The 25,877-nt window shown below is 39.0% G+C and overlaps 1 protein-coding gene across 7 annotated transcripts in view; it reads left to right on the top strand.

The window, feature by feature from the left end:
• The window catches only part of BICD1 (BICD cargo adaptor 1), a gene marked incomplete at its 5' end in the record, with an annotated part of 189,234 nt that overhangs the window by 126,553 nt on the left and 36,804 nt on the right, over positions 1–25,877 (top strand). For 3 of the 7 annotated variants that reach the window (XM_084877854.1, XM_084877848.1, XM_084877849.1), the window contains 4 exons: positions 14,146–15,240; positions 20,108–20,259; positions 23,513–23,830; positions 24,832–25,025. In XM_084877854.1, the coding sequence (XP_084733980.1) occupies positions 14,146–15,240; positions 20,108–20,259; positions 23,513–23,830; positions 24,832–25,025 (1,759 nt within the window). The remainder of the gene's footprint in view (positions 1–14,145; positions 15,241–20,107; positions 20,260–23,512; positions 23,831–24,831; positions 25,026–25,877) is intronic. The other 4 variants (XM_084877852.1, XM_084877851.1, XM_084877850.1 and 1 more) reach the window with 2 other exon arrangements.

Genomic DNA, 25,877 nt, shown 5'->3' with positions numbered 1-25,877 from the left:
TCTGGGCTAAGGAAGGGGAAGCAGGGGACTGGGAGGTCAAAGGGAATGTAGGCAATGCACAGGTAGGTGAGAAATAGTGAGCATTTGGGTAAACAAATTCTAATTGGGCCACAACAGTGGGGCACAGAGGGTGGGCTCCCAAGCAGGCCTTGCTCGGCTCCTCCCCGTCTGCCACACTTATTCATATTAAGCTATGGTGATAGCTCCCTTCCTGGATTCCTTTGGGTAGGCAAGGCGAAGGAAAAAGGCTCTTCTTGAGTCTTTTGTTTCTTAAAAACAACCAGCTTAAAATAATCAATATCCCTCCCTCCCGCAAAAAAAAAAAAAAAAAAAAAAAAAAAAAGATATATTTTGTGGGGGCAAATGCTACTTCCCCCTCCCCAGCGTGGTCAGGCGTGGCACTGAATGATCAAACACTAACAGTTCCGCAGTGAAACATGTGAGTTTTCACACTAAGAGGAAAAAATGAGGGCCCTAAGAGGGCTCACCTCAGTCAGGTGCAGTTTTGCCGCTCAGGGAATTTAGTTCTGCCTGAATGTTGCCACCACGTGAAATACGATAAAACTTTAAAGAATTTTGCGATTGTGGCTGCCTTTGGTACAGTAATCGCTGTAACTATTGGACAGCTCTCAGTTTTGTATATCTCCGTGTGTAACCTCAGCATACTTGGGATGTGCGAGTTTTTATTTCCATAGTTCTCTTCTCTTCGGACCTCTTTTTTTGGCCAGGGTCCAGAGCACTGCATTTGCGCCTTCACATTGAACTCCTGCTCTTGGTTAAACTGACAGTCTGTGGAGATGCCCAGGGGCCCGGGCAGGGGTAGAACACTCTATGCCAGGAATACGCAGCTTTTAAGAGTTTCTTCCTTAAGATCAAAGAAACCCTTTGGAAACCGGATATCCAGGCCACAGCCTTTTCTTACCTTCTAAGATTCCATCTATGTATGTAAATGATGTTTTCCCACCCATGAGTATTTACTTCATCTGGTTCTGAAATGGGGGGGAAGAAAATAAATCTGTGTTTCTGCCTTGGGTATCAGGAATGTTGGGTGAGTTGCTTCACTTCTCTGAGACACACTCATCCAGAGAAAGGTAATAAATTAGCCCCATCGCTGGTCTCCATGATGCCTCTTGTTGGAATTAGCGGGGAAAGCAATAACAACAAACCAGGTCCCCTTCCTCAAGACATCATACTGCCATCTGCTGGGAAATGGTAATAATATAAAAATCTAGGACAACTATCATCTAAGAGTGCCCCCTAGCATTGTATGGGGGACAATAGTGCCCCCTGCAGAGAATTACACTGAAGCCCTGGTGAGCATCCAATAAGCCTCCTTGGAAGAGCTGTCATGAAGACTAAATGGATGGTAAATATGGAACCAGGTATAAGTCTCCATTTTTTATAAGATTGTACTGGAACCGTCCATCAGTTTTAGAGGTGTCAAAAAGATTGCCACTTCCACTTTATATAAACAGTCAATATAAAAAGCATAGAAAGTACAGGGAAGGGCAAGGGATGGTAAGCCTATATCTATATATAGGGCTGTTTTTTTCCATACCAGAGAAAACCAGGGTGAATATTTTACTGAACTGTATTTCTTCTTGGATATGCAATAAATGATAGGTATAATTTAAATTTAGCCAGTCATGCTAACTTTCACATAACACAAATCCATATGAATTAAAATATTTATAAGAAAATTTCATGTAAGAAATTTATAAAATATGTATAAGAAAACATTTTTAAAAGAACTTTAAATTTTATTTTTCAATTATAGTTTATATTCGATATTATTTTATATTAGTTTCAGTTGTATTGCATAGTAGTTAGACAATCATATATTTTACAAAGTGATCCCCTGATATTTCCAGTACCCACCTGGCACCATACATAGACATTACAATATTATTAACATATTCCCTGTGCCTTATTTTACATCCACGTGATTATTTTATAACTACCAATTTATGCTTCTTAATCCCTTCACCTTTCACTCAGTCCCCCAAGAAAACTTGTTTTATTCATCTACAAGTCCCTATAAACTTGGCAATAGGCTTTGATAATGAACAGCTCAATTAGTGTCATTCTTTATTCACTAAGAGACATTTTTCAGAGTATTATTGGATAAATTATTTTGGCTTTTTGGTGCTCTTTAGACTCAGTTATTTCCAATATCTTACAATTGACATTTTCCAGTAATAGTCAAGTGCCTTAATTAGTTTTATTAGAATGAATAGAAGTAGATCCTGTCTGGGAAAACTAAATTACCTAATCTATTTAAAGGAGTCTCTATGCTTTTGCTAAATTTTTTTACCTTTGATAAATAGCTTCTGTTTAACTTCACATCACAGAGAATCAAAATGATACAGAATTTTTGGACTGGAATCTGGATTCTTTGTTTGCTGGAGTCAAAGGATGAATCCACGAACAGAGGGTGGTATAGCAAAGGTGGAGGTTTATTGGAGAACAAGTACAGACTCCCACGTGGGGGGAGGGAAAGAGTCCCACAGGGTATGCTAGGAAAGGGTGCCACCTTCTCTATATATTTTAGTTATTGTTTCTAATTGATAATTTCCTAAAGTTTTACAAACACCTTTTCGTTCAAACATATGACCTATGTAGAACCCTGCAATGTAGAGTAAGAGTTCTTTCCATAGGTTTTCTAAAGACTTAAAAGCACCAAAGGCAATGGCTGTCCAATGACAAAATTCAAAAGTTATAGATTTGTTTAAAATGCAATTGATAAAACCTTTGCTGTATAATATTCTGAGACAACAACATTCCAGTACAACAAACAATTTATATATATAACATGTGGCACATGGCTTATTGCAGACAGTGCATTAAAGCATTGAAAACAATTTATAAATCCCAATAAAAGAAATGTAAACCCCCTAGGGTATCACTGGCAGACAGAGAATTATCACGCTTTCCCTTTTTCCCTGACTGAAAGTTTCGTGTTTGAACTTGGCTTTGAATGTGTATAAGATTTTTGGTTTTGTTTTGGTTTTGTTTTGTTTTTTATAGCAAACTGAAATTTCTGTAACATTTAAAGTATATGTATTTTAAGTAGAACATTGCTACATTAATTTTTATTTGGCAGAGTTCCCTCATGCAATCTCAAGTATATGGCATTGGTCTAATTTAGTTCAAAGATACTTCTTTTAGAGAGGGAGAATAAATCTTTGGGGCCCTTAGGGTGTCACAAAGCTGTCTCTCAGTTAAATTCTTGAAATATCACATTCAGAAAAGCTGTCAAATAGACCCAATTTAAAGATTATTAAAACTTAAACCCCAGTTTTAACATTAAAGATTTGGTCTTTACCACAGAATTAACCATTTTCAATTTGGCCATTAAATTTTTATATCTTGGTAATGTTACAGATAGACATCCTCTGAATGTCACCGAGGAAGTGCTGGGAGGACACGCCTACGCCCCTCCACTCCCTTGCTGCCGTGCCCCCACGGGCACAGACGTTGCAAAGCTGTGATCACCTCATAGTTAACTCAGCTCCCACTTCTGCAGGGCCTGCGCGGTTTGTGACGTCACAGGCAGACACGGACCAGCTGGTCCCCATTAATACCTATGCTGCCTACCAGATGTTTATTTTTTTTTAAATATATTTTACTAATTTTTTTACAGAGGGGAAGAGAGAGATATATAGAGTTAGTAGAAACATCGACCAGCTGCCTCCTGCACACCTCCTACTGAGGATATGCCCACAACCAAGGTACATGCCCTTGACCGGAATCGAACCTGGGATCCTTCAGTCTACAGGCCGATGCATTATCCACTGAGCCAAACCAGTTAGGGCCCCCACCAGATGTTTAATGGGCATGATGCCAGCCGGGCTTTGCCAATTTCCCCTATCCTGGTCCTTTTCTAAGTGCCTGCAAGGTTCCACCAGTGCCGCCTCTTATTTTGCTGCTTCTGGAACCAAAAGCTTCTTGTCTGAGTAAAACTGCTCTTTTTTTTTTTTTCCTTCCCCCTCCCATGTGGGGAAGAAAAGAGTTGGTCAGCAAGGGTAGGCTACAGCTTTAGCTATTGGTCTTTGTTTAAACTTCACTGGGTTAACATATCTGTCACCTTCACAAAACTAAGCAGGAAAAAACTCTTCGAATTTTACTTGTGTTTAAAACTTGAAGTGATAAATACAATTATCCAGTACAAAATTTATAAGCTATAGTTTCGGTAATAAACTATTAAATAGTTAACTGCCCATCAGTTGATGAGTGGATAAAAAAAGCTGTGGGACATTTGTATCATAGAATATTGTGCAGATGTAAAATAGAAGGATCTCTTACCCTTTGAGACAGCATGGAGGGACCTAGAGAGTATTATATTAAGTGAAATAAGCCAGCCCAAGAAAGACAAATATTACATGACCTCACTCATATGTGGAATCTGATGAATAAAATAAACTGATAAACAAAATAGATCCAGAGACACAGAAGCATGACTGTCAAATCTCAGAGAGAAGGGGATGGGGAGGTGGTGGGAAGAGATCAGCCAAAGAACTTGTATGCATATAGGCATTAACCCATGGACGCAGACAATAAGTGGTGAAGGCCTGGGGACGGGCTTGAAGGGATCAATGTGGGGAAAAAGAGGACATATGTAAAACTGTCAACAATAAAGATTTTTAAAAATTAAAATCACATTTAGAAACTGTTAATAAATTAAGTAAAATATCACAGACTTCGCAGTATAAGATTACTTTTATAGCTTTATAACCAAACATATTTCTCAAAAGCTTCACTTTTCTAATGTATATCAGTAAACATAAAAAGAGCATCTGCAATTGAAACCAGGGGAAGTATCTATGTAGATTTTCTTAAGAAGAGTTTTATGAAGAGCTTCATGTACCATTACAGCCCACCTATTTAAAGGGTAGAACCCAGTGTGTGTGGGGGGTTGTTTGTTTATTTGGAAATAATAGTCTATTGATTTTTACAGAAAGAGTAGGGGGAGAGAGAGACAGAGAGAAACATCTATGTGAGAGAATAACATCAATTGGCTGCCTCCTGCACCCACCCTACTGGGGATCCATTCTGCAAACCGGCCATGTGCTCTGACTGGGAATCCGACTGTGACCTCCTGGTTCATAGGTCGATGCTCAACCACTGAGCAACACTGTCTGGGTTGTGTGCACATGTTTTAATTCACTTGGATATATACTAGGAGTGGAATTGCTGGGCCATATGATGGCTCTATGTTTCATCTTCTAAGTAACCACCAGACTGTTTTCCAAAGTAACTGTACCATTTTACTTCTCCATCAGCAGTGTATACTCATTTTGATTTCTCTGCATCCTTGCCAAAACTTGTTATCATTTGCCTTTTGATCATAGCCTAGTTTAGTATAATGTTGAATAAAAGTAGCAGGAGCATTATCCTTTGTCTTGTTGTTGATCTTAGGAGGAAAATATTCACCATTAAATATGTTATCTGTGGCTTATTTCACTTAATATAATACCTTGAGAAAGTTTTCAATTTACACATTTATTCACTATTTTTATCATGAAGAGGTACTGAATTTTGTCAAATGCTTTGGTTTTTTTTTTTTTTTTGCATATATTAAGACGATCGTGTGGTTTTTCTATATTCTACTAATACAGTGGATTATATTTATTGAATTTTGAATGTTGTATTCTTAAGATAAATCCCAGTTGATTGTCAAATTGCTGGATTTAGTTTGCTAGTATTTTGTTGAGGATTTTTGTGTCTGTATTTATAAGAAACATTGGTCTGTAGGTTTTTGTTTTGTTTTGTTTTTTTTCTTGTTACATCTTTATCTGGTTTTGGTATCAGTAATAGTGGCCTCAGAATAAGTTGAAAGGGTCTTATCCCATCCTTTTTTTTTCTTTTTCTTTTTTTGTCTCTGTACAGTTGTATGACTTTTGCATATGTGTGTGGGCATAAGAGAAAGGGAGAAAAAAGGAGTTTTCTTTTTACCACAATCTCCAAAATCTATACTCTCCTTTCCAACTGCTGAATTCTCTCACCTAGTGTTTCTTAGTTCTATGTTAAGGTTTTTTCACACTTCTCCTTCATCAGAGCAGAGGTATGCATTGCCAGAGAAACTTCACCTCAAGCAAAAAAAAAAAAAGGTTATTTATTTCTGATTTCTACTTGTGTATATTGATACTATGCATACTAGATTCACACCAATCAGTCCAGTGTCCCATGACAGGTTTAAAACTTTATGGAAATGAATAGCTTTGATTTTTTTTTTATTCTGTAGAAGTCCTATTAGGAATGTGTAAATCTGGATATATTTTTTATTGTTCCTTCACAAAAGAATCTATCAGTTCTCAATAGATGTAAATGTGTTTATTGAAAAGATAAACATTCAGCAAAATTAAGCATAATTTCTATGGGACATAATAACAACAGCAATAATAGTTAAGATATATACTTACACTGGACTAAACAGTTTATAAATTTAGCATGCAGGTTTTCTGGTAAAATGACCAAAAAAGTAAAATCCCCAGTTCCAGTTAGAAGATAAAGATTGTAGAAAGTGAAATAAGACAACTATTCTCAGTCACTACTAGTATAGATCATTATAATTAACTGAGAAAGTCTCTGTTGGATAAGTTTACAAATGGAGACTAAAATAGCACAGTTCAATGGTTAACCGTTTTAATCTTTTAAGTGCTTAGCCTTTATGAATTCAAAGCACAATGTATCATAAATAGTTTAAGCACTGCTTTCTGACTCTCTGAAATCCAGATACAATTAAGCCTCAATAGCTAAGAGAAAATATAATGCTAGTTTTTAGAAAATGATCTATAATTTAGTAATTCTTTTTTTTTTTTTTTTTGTTAGACAAAAAAAAAAATTGTCTGGAACGTGTGTGTGTGTGTGTGTGTGTGTGTGTGTGTGTGTGTGTGTGTGTGTAAAATATGGATACCATTCCATTCTCAAGTGGTTTCCCCAGAAATGTATTGAGTGTGGAAAACAGCACTGTATGTGGAGTGTACGCACACAAGAGCAATGTTCTATTTAATGTTTTCTAGAGGTGCTATTATGAAGGAACTGAGAGATCCTTCTAGACTTAGAAAATGTTTGTGTTAAATCTGAATTGGCAGAATTCAGATGGAAACTCTCCTAAAGGCATTACCTCATTCATTATAACACTTTTGCCTCTAAAACAAGCTTTAGACACAATCACTACATTTTGTTCCGGTCCAATTTTTATTTTATTTTATTTTATTCTATTTTATTCAAAGGCTTTTCCTATTATAGAGCTTTGTGGAGGTAGCTTTGTCTTTTGTAATCATGTATACTAATCAAATGATGTTTAGACTTTCAGAGCAAATTCACTTAATCTTCAAAAGACAAAGAAAACAAAACTCCTGAAATAACCCATTTTCATTGAGTTTGTATACAATACCAATAATAGAATATTGAGGAGATTTTTCTACCCCCTTTATAAAAAATTCAAATTATTTGGTTTTTCATCTAATACCATATTACATAATTACCTGGGTTTTCACAGGTTATTATGTAATATTATGTAAATATTACATATAAATATAAATAATAATAATTTGGTTAAAATTATTACCAAACAGTCTGGATAAGTCAATTCATCTTTATCTATTTATATCTAAGGAAACCCAGCTAAGAGGATTTGTATTCAAATTTATCCTGACTCTGAAATTAAAGAGTTGCTTTGCACACAGATTCAAATTTGTGAAAACCGATGTGTTTGCCATGTTGGTCATGGGAACTAGACCACAGTTACCAAATGTTAACAATAGCTAACATAATACCTTGAGCATTAAATTCACTATCTAGCCCAGCCAATGTAGCTCAGTGGTTGAGCATCGACCTATGAACCAGGAAGTCATGGCTCACTTCCTAGCCAGGACACATGCTCAGGTTGCAGGCTTGATCCACAGTGTGGGGTGTGCAGGAGGCAGCTGATCCATGATTCTCTTTCATCATTGATGTTTTTCTCTCTCTCTGCCTCTCCCTTCCACTTTGAAATTAATAAAAATACATATTTTTAAAAATCCACTATCTAAATTATCAAAATGTCATTATTGTGACAGTTTGAGCTCCTCTTATAGATTACTAAACTGAAGCTTGCTCAAAGGCATATAGCTAAGTAAACGTTGGTGCCAAGATTTGACTCGAGTTCTCTGAAGCTACAGCCTCACTTTTGTTTTTTATCTATAATACTATTCTTTTAAAAAAATATATATATATATTTCATTGATTTTTTTTTACAGAGAGGAAGAGAGAGGGATAGAGAGCCAGAAACATCGATGAGAGAGAATCATTGACCAGCTGCCTCTTGCACACCCCCAACTGGGGATGTGCCCGCAACCAAGGTACATGCCCTTGACCGGAATCGAACCTGGGACCTTTAAGTCCGCAAGCTGATGCTCTATCCACTGAGCCAAACTGGTTTTGGCTATTCTTTTGGGATATTTTGGTTTCTGTAGCCATGATACAGAACTTTTTGACTATGTTCCTGACATAGATATGGGCAGGCACTATTTCATAAAATCACAGCTATCGATACAATGTAGGAGCCTCTAAATAATAATTTAATGTAACAAACTATATTTTAAGTTATAATATACATGGCCACATTGTACAGGCTGTCCTTGCTTTGCATAATATTGTAGAAACATAACTGTGATTAAGCAAGCTGAAACTATGCAAAACAAATTTGGTAATGAGAAATTTACAACCGTTCTGTGATCTTTAAATTTTTTTGTCAAACATTAAAACATTGGTTATAAATGTATAGAGAAATGAAAAAATAGTAAAACTAGTTTTACTGTAATCTAAAAATTAGAAATTAAGTTTTTTTTGGAAAAAATCTTAACTTTGAAATAATAATTTAACACCCCCCCCAAAAAAAAATAACAGGGAAATTAACTTTATATTTTATAGAATATCAAAGCTATTCAGACTTTTAAGTAAAAATATAACCCCCCCCCCTCCAAAAAAATTTATCAAGAGCAGTTTGAACTCACCTTCTTCTCATACTATAACTTGTAATACTGAGCAAAAATCTTTCTTATGCCTTGACAGTTGTCATTATCCTACTTAAGTTTAGATCAGCTTCTAACATTTTATTCTTTGCATTTTCAATGCCTGAAAATATCTCCGAGAGTATCTTTAATGTACGGGTGTTACTTCCTTTAGGATGTTTTTATTCTTTTTATAACAACTACATTTTTCATTTTTGATACATTCTTTTTTGCCAAATTGCTTTGACGCATATCTAAAGTCCTTCAAACATCATCAATGTCAACTATTTCTTCTATAACTCCATTTATGTTTGATTAAAATATCACCGCCAACATTTTCAGTTTGTTTCTTTGTTGCCCCTTCCTTCTTCCCCTTTCCCCTCTCTCCCTCTCTCCCTCCCTTCTTTCCTTTGCCAATTCCCTCTTTGGATTATCTATTTCTATAAAACATCATGTGGGTTTATCATGGTTAGACAAGAAGACAAGCCTATACACCTTGCTATCTATGAGTGAACTGAATCACAGATACACAGTAACCAATCATTGACAGACTGGTCATTGGTGATGGATGTTACCATGTAGTGATTTTGTAGATTACAGCATCAGAGTTTGTACTTTACATTTGCTAACAGTTTATATATTGGTTACTGAAATTTGAACTGTGTTTTTTTTTTGGGGGGGGGGACCAGTGTTTTAATTAGCTAAAAGTAATGGTCAAAAAAAAAAATTCATGCATATTCATGCAAGTGAGTACTCTCTGTACATGATAATTATATGAAGGCTATGAAGTACCACAAATGATCATAAAAATACTACTCTACTGTATTATGAATAGATATCTTTTAAAGTAATATGCTGGTTAAAATAATAATTATTATAGTTTAATAATTGGTATTTATTATGTAATTATTGTATAATAATACTTTTACTTGCCTCCTAAGAATTTAGAAGAGTTTGGAGAGATATAATGTATGATCCAGGAAAATTTGAAAGTTTGAATTGATAACTTTATCTAGATGTTAAGACATTCAACATCAGTCTGTTATCCTTAAAGCAGGTCTCATGATGGTTTACTTTAAGAAAAAAAAAAAGAAGAAAAAAAAAAAGAAAGCAAGCATAAAAATAAGGGACCACTTATGTAATGCTTTAAAATGTAAATATCCTATATAATAAAGAGGTGATATGCAAATTGACCATCACTCCAATACACAAGATGACCACCCCCATGTGGACACAAGATGGCAGCCACAAGATAGCAGGCAGGGGAGGACAGTTGGGGGCAACCAGGCCTGCAGGGGAGGGCAGTTGGGGGCAACCAGGCCTTCAGGGGAGGGCAATTAGGGGCAATTAGGCTGGCAAGGAGCAGTTAGGGCACATGTGTCAAACACAAGGCCCGCGGGCCAAATCCAGCCCGCCAGGCCTTGCAATGTGGCCCGCACCGCGCTGTCATCACTGCACTACGCTGTCAGTTTATGACATTGTCAGTTTATGACTGTTCAGTAAACCATTCGGCCCGCGATTTAGGCTGGATTTTTAGATTTTGGCCCCTTCTCTGATTGAGTTCGACACCCCTAAGTTAGGGGATGATCAGGCTGGAAGGCAGAAGCAGTTAGGGGCAGTCAGGCAGGCATGAAGGCGAGCGGTTGAGAGCCAGCAGTCCTGGATTGTGAGAGGGATGCCTGACTGCCTGTTTAGGCCCAATCCTAGTGGGCAGTTGGACATCCCTCGAGTGGTCCCAGATTGGAGAGGGTGCAGGCTGGGCTGAGAAACACACACACACACACATACACATGCACAAATTTTGTGTACTGGGCCTCTAGTTATTTTATAATACTTTTAAATGTAAATATTGGCTTATTAAAAACCATGTTTACATTCTAAACATGTAAAAAACTCTTAATTCATAATACTGATTACTGGTATGGAAGGACAGATATGGTTCTTTTTTTAAAAAAATTTTAAAAATAAATCTTTATTGTTCAGATTATTACAAATGTGATCCTCTTCCCCCCCTCAATTGCTCCCTTCCACCAGGTTCCCACCCCACCCTCTGTCCTTTCCCCATCCCCCATTGTCCTCATCCATAGGTGCACAGTTTTTGTTCAGTCTCTTCCCGCACCCCAACTCCCCTTTCCCCCGAGAATCGTCAGTCCACTCCCCTTCCATACCTCTGATTCTATTATATTCACCAGTTAATATTGTTCATCAGATTTTTTAATCCCCTTGGTTTTTAGATTCACTTGTTGATAGTTATGCATTTGTTGATCATAATTTTTATCTTTATCTTCTTCCTCTTCCTAAATAACCCCCTTCAGCAATTCATATAATTCTGGTTTGGTGGTGATGAACTCTTTTAGCTTTTTTTTTTTTATTGGTGAAGCTCTTTATCTGGCCTTCATTTCTGAGCTGGGTAGAGTATTTTTGGCTGTAGGTTCTTGCTATTCATCACCTTGAATATTTCTTGCCATTCCTGTCTGGCCTGCATGGTTTCTGTTGAGAAATCAGCTGACAATCGTATGGGTGCTCCTTTATAGGTAACTACCTGCTTTTCTCTTGCTGCTTTTAATATTCTCTCTTTGTCTTTTGCTCTTGGAATTTTAATTATGATGTGTCTTGATGTGGTCCTCCTTGGATTCCTTTTGTTTGGAGTTCTGTGTGCTTCCTGGACTTGTAAGTCTATTTCTTCCCCTAGGTGGGGGAAGTTTTCTGTCACTATTTCTTCCAGTATTCTTTCGGTATCTTGCTCTCTCTCTTCTTCTGGAATCTCCATAATTCTAATGTTGGTTCGCTTGAAATTGTCCCAGAGGTTTCTTAAACTATCTTCAACTTTTGGATTCTCTTATCTTCTTCCTTCTGCAGAGGAGTGTCCTCTGGCTCTTTGTGTTCTTAATCTTTGTCTTGATTCTTGCTATCTTCCAGTCTGTTTTTAGGACTTTGTATAATATTTTTTATTTCAGACAATGTTTTCTTCATTTCTAGTTGATCCCTTATTATTTCTAGTTGCTCCCTTTTCATATCCTCATAGGTCTCATTTATTTTATCGGCCTTTTTTAGGATATTGTTGAATAACCTTATAACTGTAGTTTTGAACTCAATGTCCAATCTTTTCTTTTCCTCCATCTCCTTCCTTTGTGTCCTTCCTCTTGTCTGCATTTTAGTTGTTTCCCTGATTTGATTGAATAGCTTTGTGTGCTAGGTGTTCTGGTAGAGCCCAGTAGCACAGCCTTCCCAGTTACCTGCGGTGGACAGTCTTGGTGTAGTCTTTTGTGGGCTGTGTGTGCAGTCTTGTTGTTAAGCCTTGCTTATTGTTGGTATCACTGGGAAGCATTGATCTCCAAGCCAATTGGCTCTGAGAATCAGCAGTGTCTCAGCTAGGAGGGCTTCTGTACTCCGCTTGGATAGGGTGGGGTCTCAGGGTGGCGCAGACAATCTTTGGTTCCCTGTCAGTCTCACCTTAGAAAAGTCCTGTTCGTGGAGAGTTTCAAAAGATTGGTTGCAGGCGCACGCACCTCTTTGGTAAAGGCTCAGATAAGCTTTGGATTCCGGCCAGTTCCTTCTTAGAGAAAGCCAGCCTTTGGGAGAGCTTCTGTGCTCAGCCACAGATGGGGCGGAGTCTCAGGTTGGTTCAGACAAGCTTTGTTTTCCCTTCGGCACCTCCACAAGTCCCGCAGTAATGGCCTCTGGCTTCACACACCTCCGAGAGATCTCTGCCCACTGCCTGACAGTCTGGCCTCTCCCTGTCTGGGGCCATCGATCAGAGCAATAGGCTGATTCTGTTTTCCTCTCGAACAAGAAAACCAGCCGCACGTTAGCTGTCCGCCCTCTCTGCGCGCCGGGAGTAAGCCAGCAGTAATCTCGATCTGTCCCTTCCTCTCCCCGCGCTGGGAGTAAGCCAGCGCCTTTTCGCGCACGCAGTTCTCCGTACCTTCACAGTTCCTGAGGTTCAGCGTGCCTTCTCTCTCCTTCCCAGATGGCAGAGCCTCCTCTCAGCTAGCCATCCCGCGCTTCAGGGCAATGCCTCCCCTGTTTTCCAGTTCTAAATTCAAATTTGTTGTGGTAGGCTGCATTCAGGTGTCTACCCTATGCCGCCATCTTGGTTTCTCCCAGATATGGTTCTTTTTAAAATATATGTATTTTTATTGATTTCAGAGAGGAAGGGAGAGAGAAATAGAAACATCAATGTTGAGAGAGAAGGATTGTTCAACTGATTAGGGGTGACTAGCACACCCCACATTGGGGATCAAGCATGCAACCTAGACATGTGCCTTGACCAGGAATCAAACTGTGACCTCCTGGTTCATAGGTTGACACTCAGCCACTGAGCCATGTAGGTCAGGCAGAAATGGTTTTTATAATTTTTCAGATTATAATTTCTCATAGACTTAGGCTTAATGACACACTGTTTTATATTGAGCCCTGAATATTTTCCAGCATACAGTAATACCACCTATATAATAACAAAGTTGCCATATTATTCAGATTAATTACCAATTTTAAAAATTCTTATTTTGGAGTGAAGGATTGAAATGATTTGTAAATTGGTCTTTGAATCCTAAAACTCTATATTCTTTGACTTTTGTATTAAAAGCTCTCAAATTTAGTATATGTTTATTTGGGGGATTAAATGCTTGTTTTTAAGGGAATGTCTAAGGTTCTCAGCAGTATTTATAAGTTAGAGTCTTAGAGTTTAAACCTGACTTTGGGTTAAGCTCTGGGAAGGAAAAGGTGATTCATAGGCACCTACTTATCCCACGTGAACCAAGGAGCAGATACACTCTCAGGTTCTCAAAATAAAGACCAAGCCAAGTACTATCTCTTGAAGTCATGTTATGTTTTCTGTGAAGTGTCAAAGATAAAAATAAGATTGTTTGAATAACATTCAAGTTTCATGAGTGGATGTGTATAATGCATGAGAATTTGGATGGGTAAATATGCATAGCATAATTGTTTTAGAATGATGTGCTTTCAGAGTGATTGACTCACTAGGACTGCTGAAATAAGCAAACACACTCCAATTTAATTTGAAATAATTGGGACATTGGCTCTGTTGCACTTACTTTAAATGTATTAATGTCCCACATTGAATGGATTCAGCTCATCAGTGGCATTGCATTGAAGGCATTCAGAAACTTTCTTTTTTTTATTGCAGGTAGAGCGGGAAAAGGCCATTCTTCTGGCCAATCTCCAGGAGTCACAGACGCAGCTGGAGCACACCAAGGGGGCACTGACAGAGCAGCATGAACGGGTGCACCGGCTCACGGAGCACGTCAACGCCATGAGGGGCCTACAGAGCAGCAAGGAGCTCAAGACTGAGCTGGATGGGGAGAAGGGTCGGGTCTCAGAGCAAGAGGCGCATGACTATGAGGTGGACATCAATGGCTTAGAGATCCTGGAGTGCAAATACAGGGTGGCAGTGACCGAGGTGATCGATTTGAAAGCTGAAATTAAAGCCTTAAAGGAGAAATACAATAAATCTGTAGAAAACTATACTGAAGAAAAGACCAAGTATGAGAGTAAGATCCAAATGTATGATGAGCAGGTGACAAGCCTTGAGAAGAACACCAAGGAGAGTGGAGAGAAGATGGCCCACATGGAGAAGGAGTTGCAAAAGATGACCAGCATAGCCAACGAAAATCACAACACCCTTAACACAGCCCAGGATGAGTTGGTGACCTTTAGTGAGGAGCTAGCTCAGCTTTACCACCATGTATGTCTGTGTAACAATGAAACCCCCAACAGGGTCATGCTGGACTACTATAGGCAAAGCCGAGTTACTCGTAGTGGCAGCCTAAAAGGGCCCGATGATCCCAGGGGACTGTTGTCTCCACGGTTAGCCAGGCGGGGTGTGTCATCCCCAGTAGAATCAAGGACCTCCTCTGAACCAATTGCAAAAGAAAACACAGAGGCCAGCAAAGAACCAAGCCCAACCAAGACCCCCACCATCTCTCCCGTAATTACTGCCCCGCCGTCATCTCCAGTATTAGACACAAGTGACATCCGCAAAGAGCCAATGAATATCTACAACCTTAATGCCATTATCCGGGACCAAATCAAGCATCTGCAGAAAGCCGTGGACCGGTCCTTGCAGTTGTCTCGTCAGAGAGCAGCGGCGCGGGAGCTGGCCCCCATGATCGATAAAGACAAGGAAGCCTTAATGGAGGAGATCCTCAAGCTCAAGTCCCTGCTGAGCACCAAACGGGAGCAGATCGCCACCCTGAGGGCCGTGTTGAAAGCCAACAAGCAGGTGATCTCATCCTACTGACCACGCATGCTAGCCACCGCCTTCCTAACGCATTTAGTCCTTAATGTTTTTGAGTGTCCCACTGTCATCAGGATGAGAGTTCAGATTCCTGGTTGGTGAGGAAATAAAACTAAGTTCCAGTACCAGGTCAGAATGTAATAATTGTTTTTAGCTCAGTGAATGGAAGCAATAGGAGAGTCGCTATGCTCCATTAGGTGGAGGTAGAAGTGAAGAAATTAAAGCAGGAACAAAGGAGAGGATCCATGCAGACATAGAAAGGCTGTTCAGGCATTACTTAGCTGGAGACCAGCTATCACTGAGTATGAAAACATGAGGTGGAGGGGTGGCAGAATAGGCTGGCATGGCAACTTACAACAGGGAGATATAGCAAGAAAGACACAGAGCAAACAGAGGGGAATCACCTAGAGAGAGAGAGGTAGAGAAACAGGTAGAGATTGAGGTAACGTGTGCACTAGCTGAGCCAGTGACTACATATCTGAAGTTTAGTTTCAGTTGGGATATTAATTCTCTTGGGTTAGAGCTTAAGCAGTCGAGAATTTTTCCTAACCACAGATCTCATCCTCTGGAATAAGTAAGGATGCTACCACAAGGCCCTACCTGCCTAATTCCAAGATCTCCTTGATGACTGGGTTTGTTTCCCACCTTGAGCTTTACCTGGGTGGCTATGCTGTGAAAGATAGACAGGAAAATATTTTAACTTTTCTCTAGTTTCTGTTAAAATGAGCCTTGGAAGATAGATTTGAGGAAGGTGCTAAAAGGGTGTTGAAGAGAAGCAACAAGGCATCAGATACCTTCTTACAAATGTCAGCTCGGCTAGTGTTAGAGGTTCATTTCAGATTCAGAGTTCTTCCTTTTACCTTTGGGGGAAACCACACTATTATTTTGTCATCTACAGTGCAGCTCTCCAGCATTTTCATCCTCAGTTCCCATAAATCCATTCATATAATTTGGAGGTCTATACCACAAACAGTAATATTGTCCACACTATGAACATGTTTATATAAATCTAAGGGTGAAGTAGGTCCTACTTTTGTGCCATCAGTTCAGAGAAATAGAAAAGATTAGGGTGAATGGAGAATGTGTGAGAGATCTGACTATGATTTGAGATCAGAATTAAGGAATTTGTTATCATAAATCCTGCTACAATCCAAAGACCCAGTGATTTAGAGTGGTCATAAATAATCAATACCGTATCAGATAAGACAACCTTTTTCAAGGACATTATATCCAGGGTATTTGTGATAAAACCATTCAGATAACTTCTCTGATTTCTTCCTGAAGGTTGAATGTTAACAACCTAGAGACCTAGATCTATAAGAAAGTCAAGACACATAACTGACACAGAGGTTAGATAATAAGGATGGTTGATCAGCCAAGAGAGATGAATTTGTGAGCAGGCACTCATTGATTACATATTTCATGGCAGGCAGGCAGTAAGGATGAAAAAATAAGTAACTAGTCATCTAGTTCGAAGGAGTTCAACAATGCCCAGAACTGTCTACAAGATAATACATAGCAAGCACTTAAGAATGGCATAAACAGTGCCATAGGAATTCAGAGCAGAACAAAGCATTTCTGGCTCTGGTACCATTTGCATTATGCTAACATCATAGCCTTTATGGACTCAGTAAATTAAATGAGAACACATTTCTAGCTGTGCATTTAGTTTACATTTTAATGATGCTGGGCCTATTGCTGTGATGCATATATGCTGTAAGTAGCTTCAAGTGTCTACAGACGACATTCATTATATTTCTGCATGTGGAATGTAAATTATTAAGGCTAAGTGAGAATTCTGTGATATAGGAAAAGGAATTTTTAATATATATATATTTTATTGATTTTTTACAGAGAGGAAGGGAGAGAGATAGAGAGCTAGAAACGTCGATGAGAGAGAAACATCAACCAGCTGCCTCTTGCACACCCACTACCGGGGATGTGCCCGCAACCAACATACATGCCCCCAACCGGAATCAAACCTGGGACCCTTCAGTCCACAGACTGATGCTCTACCACGGAGCCAAACCGGTTTCGGCAGGAAAAGGAATTTTTTATTTTAAAAGTTTTCTGCATTCTCTATGAATCTTTTAATATGATTTAGAAATTTAAAAAAAAAATTTTTTGGTAAGCACAGTGTCTTCTGATGAACAAGCAAATGTTTAGAAGTACCCTCTGTGTACTAAACTGTGCTCGATGCTAAAGATTCAAAGACTCATCCAGGGTCCCTGACCCCGCAGAGGAGGACTCACAGCCCAGTGGGGAAGTCAGAATAGAAACAGGTCATTACAGTTTGACGTTTCCGTGCTGTAATCGAGTTAGGGGAACATTGTAGAGGAAGTAACTAATGCCTTTTAGAAGAGTTAGAGAAAACTTCATAGAAGGAATTATTCCTGTGTCTGTTCTTACAGGGTGAGGAGTTGTTTTTTAAAAGAGGAGGAAATAATTCCAGACAGAAAGAACAGTAGGCGGTAGAGGCACAGAAGAGAAAGATATATTTAAAGAATCATTTTGAAGGTCTTTGTGGCTAGAAATAAAATTTTTATTTAGAAAGTAAAATTTGGGAGTGTTTAAAGAATATAGCAAATGCTGCTGATGCCAACAAATGTATTAATGGGTTATACATAGATACTTAGAATTACTTAATTCTGAAAAAGTGTTATGCAGTCTGGACAAATAAATCAACAGTGCTGAATCCTTTGGGGGCATTTCTCACAAATAATAAATAACTTTGTACTTCTATTTCAGATCTTGTTTTTCTGTTGTTCCCCCGAGTCACCCTCGCCACTCACCTCTCCTTAGATAACTGACCATGAGGCTCCATATGCTTACAAATTTGTTACATCTACATTTGCACAACTCAAACTTAACTATCTGTTCTAAATGGATATGTGAATAATTTCTTTTTAAAAATTTAAAACGGCCATTTCCCCAGGTCAATTTCTGCATTCCAAACAATTTTCTGAATTTATAATATTTCTGAAGATTCCACTAAATTATAGCACTACAGGACATATTTAACTATTTTATGAGTAATTTCTCATTTCAATTTTAACTTAAATTCAATCAAAACTAATAAGGAACTACTTTATAATCAAAACATGAACAAACTACCCCATCCCAACATTGTTTTAATTTAAAAAGAATCCATTTACCTCCATAGAAATTGTGCATTGCTTAAGAAAACTAAAGTTGTCCATTTCAAGCACAAAAAGAAATGTTAAAAACCAGAGTAGTCTTCCTGGGAAATCATATTAGTAATGGATTTCCTTTCATTACTAAGGGACTTTTTCATTAGTATTGAGTATTTTTAGACAGCCGGAAAGCTATAGTTGGCAGTTTGTAAAAATAGTGTGTTCCCAGTTTGGCTTCAATATGCATACCATGTGCTATGCACCTAACAGGCAGTCCTTAAATATACATTCATTTCATTAATAGACTCACTCAACGTTTTTAAATTTTAGTTCCTGCCATGTGTCAAGCTTACTTATTCTTAAAACTTCTGACATGCCCAAATTCAAATAAATATTTCAGTTCATTCACCATTTTGGAATTTTTTTCTTTTATGGGCATTGTGAAGAATTAAATTTGACTATTCAAATTTGATTATTTTTATTTTCTGATTACTAAAATCTGATTATTAAATTTGAATGTTTTGAAGAAGTTGTATGTAAAGGCATCAGAAATCATTGGTTCTTTGTTAATTTTTTTCCTTAAACATAAAATATGGATTAATAGTTTATCAGATGCTCATCATAAATTGCAATGGCCTACATCAAGCACATCAAACTCAAAGGCTAACACGGGCCAGATAAACAAGGTTTAAGTTTATGTGGGCCGCAAAAAACCCCAAAAGCTTAAATTTTCATAGAAATGTAGGTTTATTTCAATGGAGACATGCTGGATACAAAGGGTTGAAATAAATGAGTAATCATTAACATAAAATAATAGAACATTTTAATAAAAATTAATATTTTTCTTAAACATTAACTTACCAGACACTGAAAAATTACATAAATTAATAAGTGTAACGCAAATAAATCTACTTTTCTTGTTCTCCAAAAGCGAAATATTTCCTGTTGTGCACACCAACCAAATCAGTACAAAACTAATGACGTAGCCATCAGCTGCTAAAATATTCGCTGCTAGTATGAGTGGAGAGAAATGGTGCGCCTACGCTTAAGGCCATTAAGAGAAGTGAATGCAATACTATTATAGTAATCAATCAGCGAACAGTTGTAGTTCTTTATTAACAATTATGTATAGCAGCATATTGTAAAAATTAGGCTACGAAATTTTTATTAAAACGTTTCTTACATACTGTTATATTGGCTGGGCTGCGAAAATATTTGTTATGGGGTTGCATGCAGCCTGTGGGCCGCGAGTTTGACATGCGTGATTTACATCTTTGTTTTTGGCCCACAGAGCTCAGGTGACACAAGAATATTTGAGTTCTATTGCATTTCAGTTGGAAGCAGTGCTTTTCCCCTAACTTTTCAATGATAAAATTCTTCTTGTGTAAAATTTCATTTTGGCTTCTTCATGTCTGAAAATCATACCCTCTCAACCATCTACATTAAATATTTACTGAACTATCATTGCCTTAGCTCTTAATACTGACTCAGGCTCATGGCTGGCTTGTAGGCAATCTCACCACATGAATTCACAACACGTTTTGACATTAGAGGGAAACTGCCTTGAGTCCAAAATACATAACTATGTTTATATAAAATATAACTAAGTCCATTTCACCTCCGTTTATGAAAGAAAGTAGTATTCCCAGCATGAAGAAATCTGGGTGATAGATTTTCCTGATATGAAAGTTGTAAGCCTTGTGATTTTTCCACTTTAGACAGCTGAGGTGGCACTAGCTAATCTCAAGAACAAATATGAAAATGAGAAAGCGATGGTGACTGAGACGATGACAAAACTTAGAAATGAACTGAAGGCTCTGAAAGAAGATGCAGCAACTTTCTCATCCCTGAGAGCGATGTTTGCAACAAGGTAATCGTTTTCTCCTCTAAGACTTGGTGTGGTCCATGGGGGAAAGACTTTGGAATTCACACGGGTATCTTCCTGCATGCTGAGTGTAAACGTGAAAAAAGATTCCACTCTTGACAAACCTGAGATACAGCTCTCGTGCTGTTTTCCAGAGCCCTCTACTGGACACACTGGATCAAGCAATTCCTTTACACAGAAGTATTTTAAGTTAATACAAGAGACATTTTTTCTATATTTACAATAGAACTTAATGTACCGAAAAGAATTAGAACACACAAAGGAATTCTCCAACAAGGGGAAAAGTCCTATTTGCTAAAGTAGCTAACTATTATCACCACTGAAATTCACTATCACCAAAGTGCTTATCATTAATAAATATTGTATGAGAAGGATACCATTATAATGAAGATTAATATTCATCATACCAGCTAATTGCTTAGACTTAAATATACTGATGAAACTATAACTTCTAAAGTGTAATTATCTCACCAAATTTTACCCCCTCCTTCCCACCAGTTCCATTATGTGGTGCCACTGTATTTTGTTTTTAAACTTGAAGTGATTATTAAGAATCTGTTGATTCAAGGCATTCAAAATCCTGAGATTCTCAATATGTGACCTTTTTTGCTATCACAATGTATTGCCAAAATAAACATAGTTATATATTTTATATGATGCAACCTTGATATAAGTTCACAAAGCATCACTATGCCTTTATTTGCAGATTCATTAAATAATTTACATGTAGCTGATATCAGAGTAAAACAAAATCCTAGGAACCTGCCCAGCTTTCTTTGGGTGTCAGGAGGGAAAGGCTCAAGCTCATACTTTGTGACTGACTCTCGGAGGTGGCAGTGAGGAGGCTGTGTGCCCAATGGAACCTGGGGTGAGGAGGTTGGGGGGAAGGACTGAAGCATAAGAGTTTGGGGAGAATAAATGTATCTCTGGCCACTGTGAGGGGAGGCAGGATAGAGAATTCAGATAGTGCACATACCCCTCACTGATGAAAGAAACCAGTTAGGATGATGTGTAGAATCAAGAACACAAATTTCCTCTTTGAAAAAGAAATCAGATCTTTTTAAAGGGACATTGAAAGTCTTAATCTGGTTTATATAAGAACTAGGCACCTGTTGCAAGAATATTCCTGTAAAACTTCCTGCGAGTTTCTCTTCCGCTCCCCCACCTCTCCCGACCCCCCCATCTCTCCCACTGCGGTGTGCAGGGTGTCCGTCCCCACCTGCCTCATCACGCCCGCAGCCACCGCCACCACCGTCTCCGTGGCTACAAGCACTGCCACCACCACTGCCTACCTCGCCCCACACGCCTAACCCGCTGCCCCCGCTGCTGCCGCTGCCTCCCCGGCCATGCCCACTGCTGCCTGTGCCCCACCCAACCTGCTGCACCCGCTGCCTCCTGCTGCTGTACACCTCACCCCACCCCGCCCCACACGTGTTGCCAGTGCTTTCCCTCCAGCAGCCACAGCTGCTTTGCTTTCCACTTTCCCTCCCTCTTCCTTCTATGCTGTCTTCAGTCTTCACTCCTCCCTTCCTCCACATATGCAAATTAACCACCATCTTTGTTGGGTTAATTTTGCATACTCGCTCAGATTGGCTGGTGGGCGTGGCTTGTGTGGCGGAGTGATAGTTAGTTTGCATATTACTCTAATTAGGTTAGATTATTTCCCCCAAATAGTGCATTTTTACAGAAATTTGTCTTATTTTTGGGATAGTAATTGCCTTATTTGCTCCATAGTATTTTAAAAAATATTGTTATCTGGCCAATTTAATAAATCCAGGATCCTGAAATTTACATTCTATTTTACTAAGCCCTAGATTTTCTTATGAAATCCCTACGTGTTTTTTGACATTCAAAGTTAAAGAAAATGGGGACCTACCCAGATCTCAATTTAATTCACTATAGGGTCTGTTTTTTTCTTTAAAATGCCATAAGGTTTGTGCTGATTGCAAAGTGTATACAATACATTTTGGACTACTCCACAAAATTATTAACTATCTATTGGTATATAAAAAGTACTTGTTATTATTATTATCATAGTGGGTAAATAAACTCAGAAAAAAAACTCTAATGTGAATAACTAGAGGCCCGGTGCACAAATTCATGCATGGTTGTGATCCCTCAATCAGAACCATCTCATCCAGTCCCAATTGGAGTCATGGGGGCTGGCCAGTGGAGAAGGGCCACAGAGGGCTACAGGGCATGGCCAGCCCTCTTGCCCAGTCCCAATTGTCCAGATCCCAACAGCAAGCTAACCTACCAGTCAGAGCATCTGCCCCCTGGTGGTCAGTGCACGTCATAATGACTAGTTGAGTGAGTCAACTGATGCGTAGGACACTTAGCATATTACACTTTTATTATGTAGATTTCTTTCTCCCAACGGTATATGTGCTCAGGTTTTACCTTTGATGGGGATAAAAGACCGATGAGCGTATCTTCCTGCTGCAGCACAAATCCTAGGCTCATCTTGGCTTTCTTTGACATTTATTGCTTAATCATCTGGTTGAAAAATCATTGAAAAGACTCAGGTTTCTAATGCAAACAAATCTGCCATATTGAAAGCAGTGGCAGCTGCAATCTATGCTCCATTAAAATAGAACCTATAAATATAGATAAAGAAGGAAATGTTTTCTTTACAAACATTATTATTTTTTTGCATGCTACAGGCATAGCCTATAACACACTTGTCACACACAATTCTCTGAAGAACACATCACACAATAGAAAAAGCCACCTGTAACTCACCTAAGATGCTGCCTGAGAATTGTCTGCTTAATCCTGTACCATCATGCAGCAGCCCCCACAATAAGGGGCTTAAGATGTCACAGATTAAGAATGTCCCAGCCCAGCCAGTATGGCTCCTTGGCTGAGTGTTGACCTATGAACCAGGAAGTCATGGTTCAGTGCCCCAGTTGTGGGCTCAATCCCCAGTAGGGGGAGTGCAGGGGACAACTGATCAATGATTCCCTCTCATCATTGATGTTTCTATCTCTCTCTCTCCCTTCCTCTCTGAAGTCAATAAAAATATATACATTTTTAAAAGAATGTCCCAATATGTACTAGATGAACCATCAGTTATGGAACCTGCTCTACAGTTTCTAATTTTCTGCTAGTGTAGGTTACCTCACTTCTGCTGGAGGAAGACCACCGTATTCCAGTAAAATCCATTCCTTTCCCATTGAAATCCGACTTCAGTTTCACCCAGATTTTTCTCCTGACCACGTTTCTGTTTTGGTTCCAGATGTGATGAGTATGTCACCCAGTTGGATGAGATGCAGAGACAGTTAGCAGCCGCAGAGGACGAGAAGAAGACTCTAAATACTTTGTTACGAATGGCTATCCAGCAAAAACTCGCCCTGACCCAGCGGCTGGAGGACTTAGAATTTGACCACGAGCAGTCGAGACGCAGCAAAGGCAAATTTGGAAAGAGCAAGATCGGCAGCCCTAAAGTAAGTGGGGAGGCCTCAGGCACCGTGCCCACCATAGACACTTACCTCCTGCATAGGCAGGGCCCACAGACACCCAACATTCGGGGCAGCAGTGGCACTCAGAGGAAAAGGTATGCATGCAGCAATCTTCACAGTGTGGTGCAGTGGCCAGATGTTCGTTAACTGCAAAAATTGATGTGTGCTTATTGTGGAGGATGGAGGAAGGGAAGGAAGAGAAAAACTGGAAGTGGGTGTATAAATGGGCCTTGCTAATGTTGGTATTTAAAAAAAAAATCAAAACCGTTGGATAATTATGTTTATTTACTCACTTCTGTCCCTCACACCCCAACTTTTAATTAACCATAAAATAACTTCGGTGTCTGTCAACATTTTTGCTGTTTCTTATACGCACAAATATACCTCTCCCTTACCTCCAGCCTAAAACTTGGTAGATAAAAGATGGATATGGAGAAGGATGCTATGTTTTACATGGATGGTCAATTTAAAAATCATGGTACCTCTGGTAATGGTGCTGTTAGCAGCTTCTCTTTAATGGGGCCGGGATATGGATATGTTCTCTGAGGGAACTTTTGTTTGTGTTACCAAAACGGACAGCCGACTAAAGGAGATGTCTGTATTTAGTAGAGTGGGATGGGATGTGTATAATCTTTTTCTTTAAAGCAGGTTTTTGTGCATTTTCATCTGCTATGCGAATATTGCTCCAAGAAATCACGTGTAAGGTTGTCAGTGGCCTTTCTGACCTTTTTCCCAGAGTCCTGGATGTTGAATTACTTAACCCTCTATTTTCAGTTAATAGTCAGATTTTTATATTTTAGGAGCTTTCACTAAGAAATCAAATAATATACGTATTTTCTTATTTGTGGTTCAAACTAACTATAATAAATCTCTTTCTCAGACTCCAATACAGTTTCTAAATGGGGTGGTATCCTGGTGTGGAAACTAAGCAATTAGCAAAAAAAATAATAATAATAAAAATTAAAAAAAATATTGATTTATATGTTAAAAAAATTAAATGCCAATATAAGTAATGTTGTCATTGGTGAGGCTTTGAAAGGTAATTAAAGTAAAACTTTTTTGTTTCCTATATGTATTTTCTTGGATCTCCTGCAAGACAATTTTCACCTTCCCTTTGTGATCAGAGCCGTCCCAGGACTTCAGGGGCGTCCTACCTCCAGAATTTATTAAGCGTTCCCCCTGACCCCACCTCCACAGAGTCATTTCTTCTGAAGGGCCCCCCTTCCATGAGTGAATTCATCCAAGGGCACCGGCTCAGCAAGGAAAAAAGGTTAACGGTGGCTCCACCAGGTAAACATTTTTTCCTTGGGTGCATGTGACGCAAATGATGAGTTGACTAGACAGCTCTCCGCATCCTCCCACTCATCCTGCCCTCCCATCCGCAGAGCCTCACTTTGATGACGGGGAAATTCCTACCTTTCAACTAAAAAAACACCTTTACCCTTAGCCTCCCGGTCCTCCTTTCCTCAGCCAGACGACCACCAGTCCTTAGGAGTCTCCAGGGACTTCTCTTTAGCTAAGGTGACCAGACGTCCCGCTGTTGGTGGGACAGTCCCAATTTTTAACAAATTGTCCAGCGTCCTGCAGTGTTTTTAAAAAAAGTCCAAAAGATTTAAAAGAATCTTTCCAAAAATCGGGACTTTTTAAAAACGCCACGGGACGTGGGACAAATTGTTAAAAATCAGGACTGTCCTGCCAACAGCGGGACGTCTGGTCACCTTAGTAACCGCCAAGGATGGAAAGTGAGAGTTGGAAGGAACAGGATAGGTAACCAGAAACTTGCCGCAGGCAGGTGCAACGCAGGACACACACCTGTATCCTATTTGCCATGTGGTAGCTCATAGCAATTCCATCTTGGTCAAAATTGGTCGTTTCGTTCTGATCATTTTTAACGAAAAGCCTTTGTGGATCATTTCCTTTTTGTAGTGACTCAGAATGTTTCCTCTGTCATTATAAAATAAAATCCTCCGAGGTTTTGCTCCTCAGGAACATGAGAGTCTTGCTGTGATGTTCTTGGAGTTTGCAAGCCCATGTGCTCACAGCTTCACCATTTTGCATTTTTCTTTTTCTTTGGCCTATGAAGGGCCTCGATTGAAAACGTGACTTCTGGCAAATAAAGATAACAGAGGGGGTGCACGAGGA

Source organism: Pipistrellus hanaki, assembly GCF_964339955.1.
Source record: "Pipistrellus hanaki genome assembly, chromosome: 3".
Taxonomy (NCBI): Eukaryota; Metazoa; Chordata; class Mammalia; order Chiroptera; family Vespertilionidae; genus Pipistrellus; species Pipistrellus hanaki.
This window is presented reverse-complemented; position numbering and strand designations above follow the sequence as displayed.